Source organism: Antrostomus carolinensis, unplaced genomic scaffold, assembly GCF_000700745.2.
Source record: "Antrostomus carolinensis isolate BGI_N321 unplaced genomic scaffold, ASM70074v2 scaffold48072, whole genome shotgun sequence".
Lineage (NCBI taxonomy): Eukaryota > Metazoa > Chordata > Aves > Caprimulgiformes > Caprimulgidae > Antrostomus > Antrostomus carolinensis.
Genome location: NW_010302772.1, coordinates 313 through 2502, shown reverse-complemented (window position 1 = coordinate 2502; position 2190 = coordinate 313). Strand labels below are relative to the sequence as shown.

General features: G+C 44.5%; 1 protein-coding gene across 1 annotated transcript in view; it reads right to left on the bottom strand.

Annotated features, from left to right (window-relative positions):
* LOC104521778 (nuclease EXOG, mitochondrial-like) overlaps window positions 1-1180 on the bottom strand; it is a gene marked incomplete at its 5' end in the record, with an annotated part of 5815 nt that extends 4635 nt beyond the window's left edge. The window contains 1 exon segment of the mRNA XM_010163878.1: window positions 1031-1180. Coding sequence (XP_010162180.1) covers window positions 1031-1180 — 150 coding nt within the window.
* Window positions 1181-2190: the final 1010 nt, after the last annotated feature.

Below are 2190 nucleotides of genomic sequence, written 5' to 3'. Positions count from 1 at the left end.
GAGTATTAGATAATGCACACAGAAAATACAACAGAACTGCATCCATGTAAATGATGGCTGCAGTGAGTAGGAACACCCAATCCAGCTCAAAACAATTACAACTGTTGATGCCCTTTGCTCTATTTTTATCTTACAGACTGACATTCATCTTTTCTCCCCATTCTGAGCAAATCTCTTCAAGATCTGCAGATGAAACAGTCTGGCCACTAAAGGCACAGACTCCACAAGCACTGACACGTATGGGGCTCTACCTAAACTGACGTAAACTGGACCACAGAACTAACGACACTAATTAAGGAAGCAAGAGCAATTTTTATGCACTTGAGCAATAACACTAAACTTTGCAAGTCTGAATCACAGAATGGTTTGGGTTGGAAGTGACCTTAAAGATCATCCAGTTCCAACCCCCCTGCCATCAGCAGGGACACCTTCCACTAGACCAGGTTGCTCAAAGCCTCATCCAGCCTGGCCTGGAACACTTCCAGGGAGGGGGCATCCACAAGGAATCAGGTAAGAAAAGTTTAGTTTTCAGTTTTTCACCTTCTCTCCATTCATGTTTAAAAGAGGTAAGTTAAATTTCCCTCCTGTACCATGATTTAGTGTTTACACTGACACAGATATATACGTTTCATAAATTCATAACAGAAATTTCTCATAGGAAATAACTCTAGTTCTTCTTCATTCCTCCCCTTTCATACTCAGCCCTTCGGCCAAGTGTACCCCACAGGCTTCAGGACACTGTACATTCTATATGAGATTAGTCCCACCAAGAGCAAGAATACTGAAGAAGCTTGCCAACCAGTAGTGACAGATCTCTTTTAAATCACTGGCAACATCAGCCTTAACACTGTCATGAAGCTGACCTCCACCCAGAGGCCTGCTGTCTCCAGTGGGACTGTGAATGGGTGGAAAAATCCAGACCTAGAGATCACTATAGGATTTTTCTTCCTGCTTGCTCCTGTGACCACTTTCTGTGAACTACAAAGCCATTCTGTGTGCCATAAATGTAAGACAATAAATACCTACATACCCAGCATCTTCTGTTTTGAAATATGTTCAATCACCCATCTCGGCACCCGTTTTGCCTGGTCATAAGACAGTGCATGATTTGTGTAACATCTGGTCTCTGTTCCAGCTTCAGGAAATCCATATTTTTCCAGCAGAGACTCTTCTACTGGTTCTAAGGAAAAAAATAAAACAGAAAGCAATCCAAGGATGAAATGTCATCAGAAACAAGTGAAGTGAAACTTTCACAAGTGAAGTGAAACTACCGCAGGCAGTAAGAAAAGCACCTCAGTGGATGTAAACATACTGTACAGGGAACTACTTGAGGTTACTGCCACAATTATGACCTAAAAAAAATATACAGAAAGCTATCCAGTGAAACTCCCTTCTACCAAAAAAGTTGTGCTTTTCATCGAGCCCTCACATGAGGATCTCGGCTCTTGAACTAACTCATCCACTATAATACCTACACACATCTACCCAGCAATAGCTCCGGGCTGGTCTTCAGAAGAGAAGCTATCAGATATTTAGGGAAAATCAACAAGGAGTTACAGACACAGGAGATCAACACACACATTTCTCTCTTCAGAGCTGGAAATTGCACTCCTCCTCACAAACCAAGATGTACAAGTTGAGCACAAGTGTAAGTCCTGGCCTCACCAGGAAAGCTGAATGAATGAAAGATTGAGAGTTGAGATTTTTTTGTTTTGCAAGTAACATTTTTCTCTCATGGACAAATATTTACATTCACCTGAGTAACTTCTTCATCCTACAGCCATCTGCTCGACAGCAACTCACATTTTTAGAGCCTCCCTTCGTGTACTTTCCGATGCTCGGATACTTTTAAAGCCTTCATGCTGCAGAGAAAACCATTCATCCCCACCAGGCCCTGGTACCTGCCACCAGCCCCCTCCCCACACCTCGCAGCCCCACCAGCCCCCATGGCGAGTGGGCCAGGGCCTTCCCAAGGGAACAGCCACCACCCGTGCTGGCATTGTCTCCCCGGGGAAGAAAGAGCTGAAAATTAGTGATGGCCTGACCTGAACTGTGTGTTTAGAAGTAAGGGTGGGTGGTCAGACACTGGAACAGGTTGCCCAAGGAAGTTGTGGATGCCCCCTCCCTGGAAGTGTTCAAGGCCAGGTTGGATGAGGCTTTGAGCAACCTGGTCTAGTGGAAGGTGTCCCT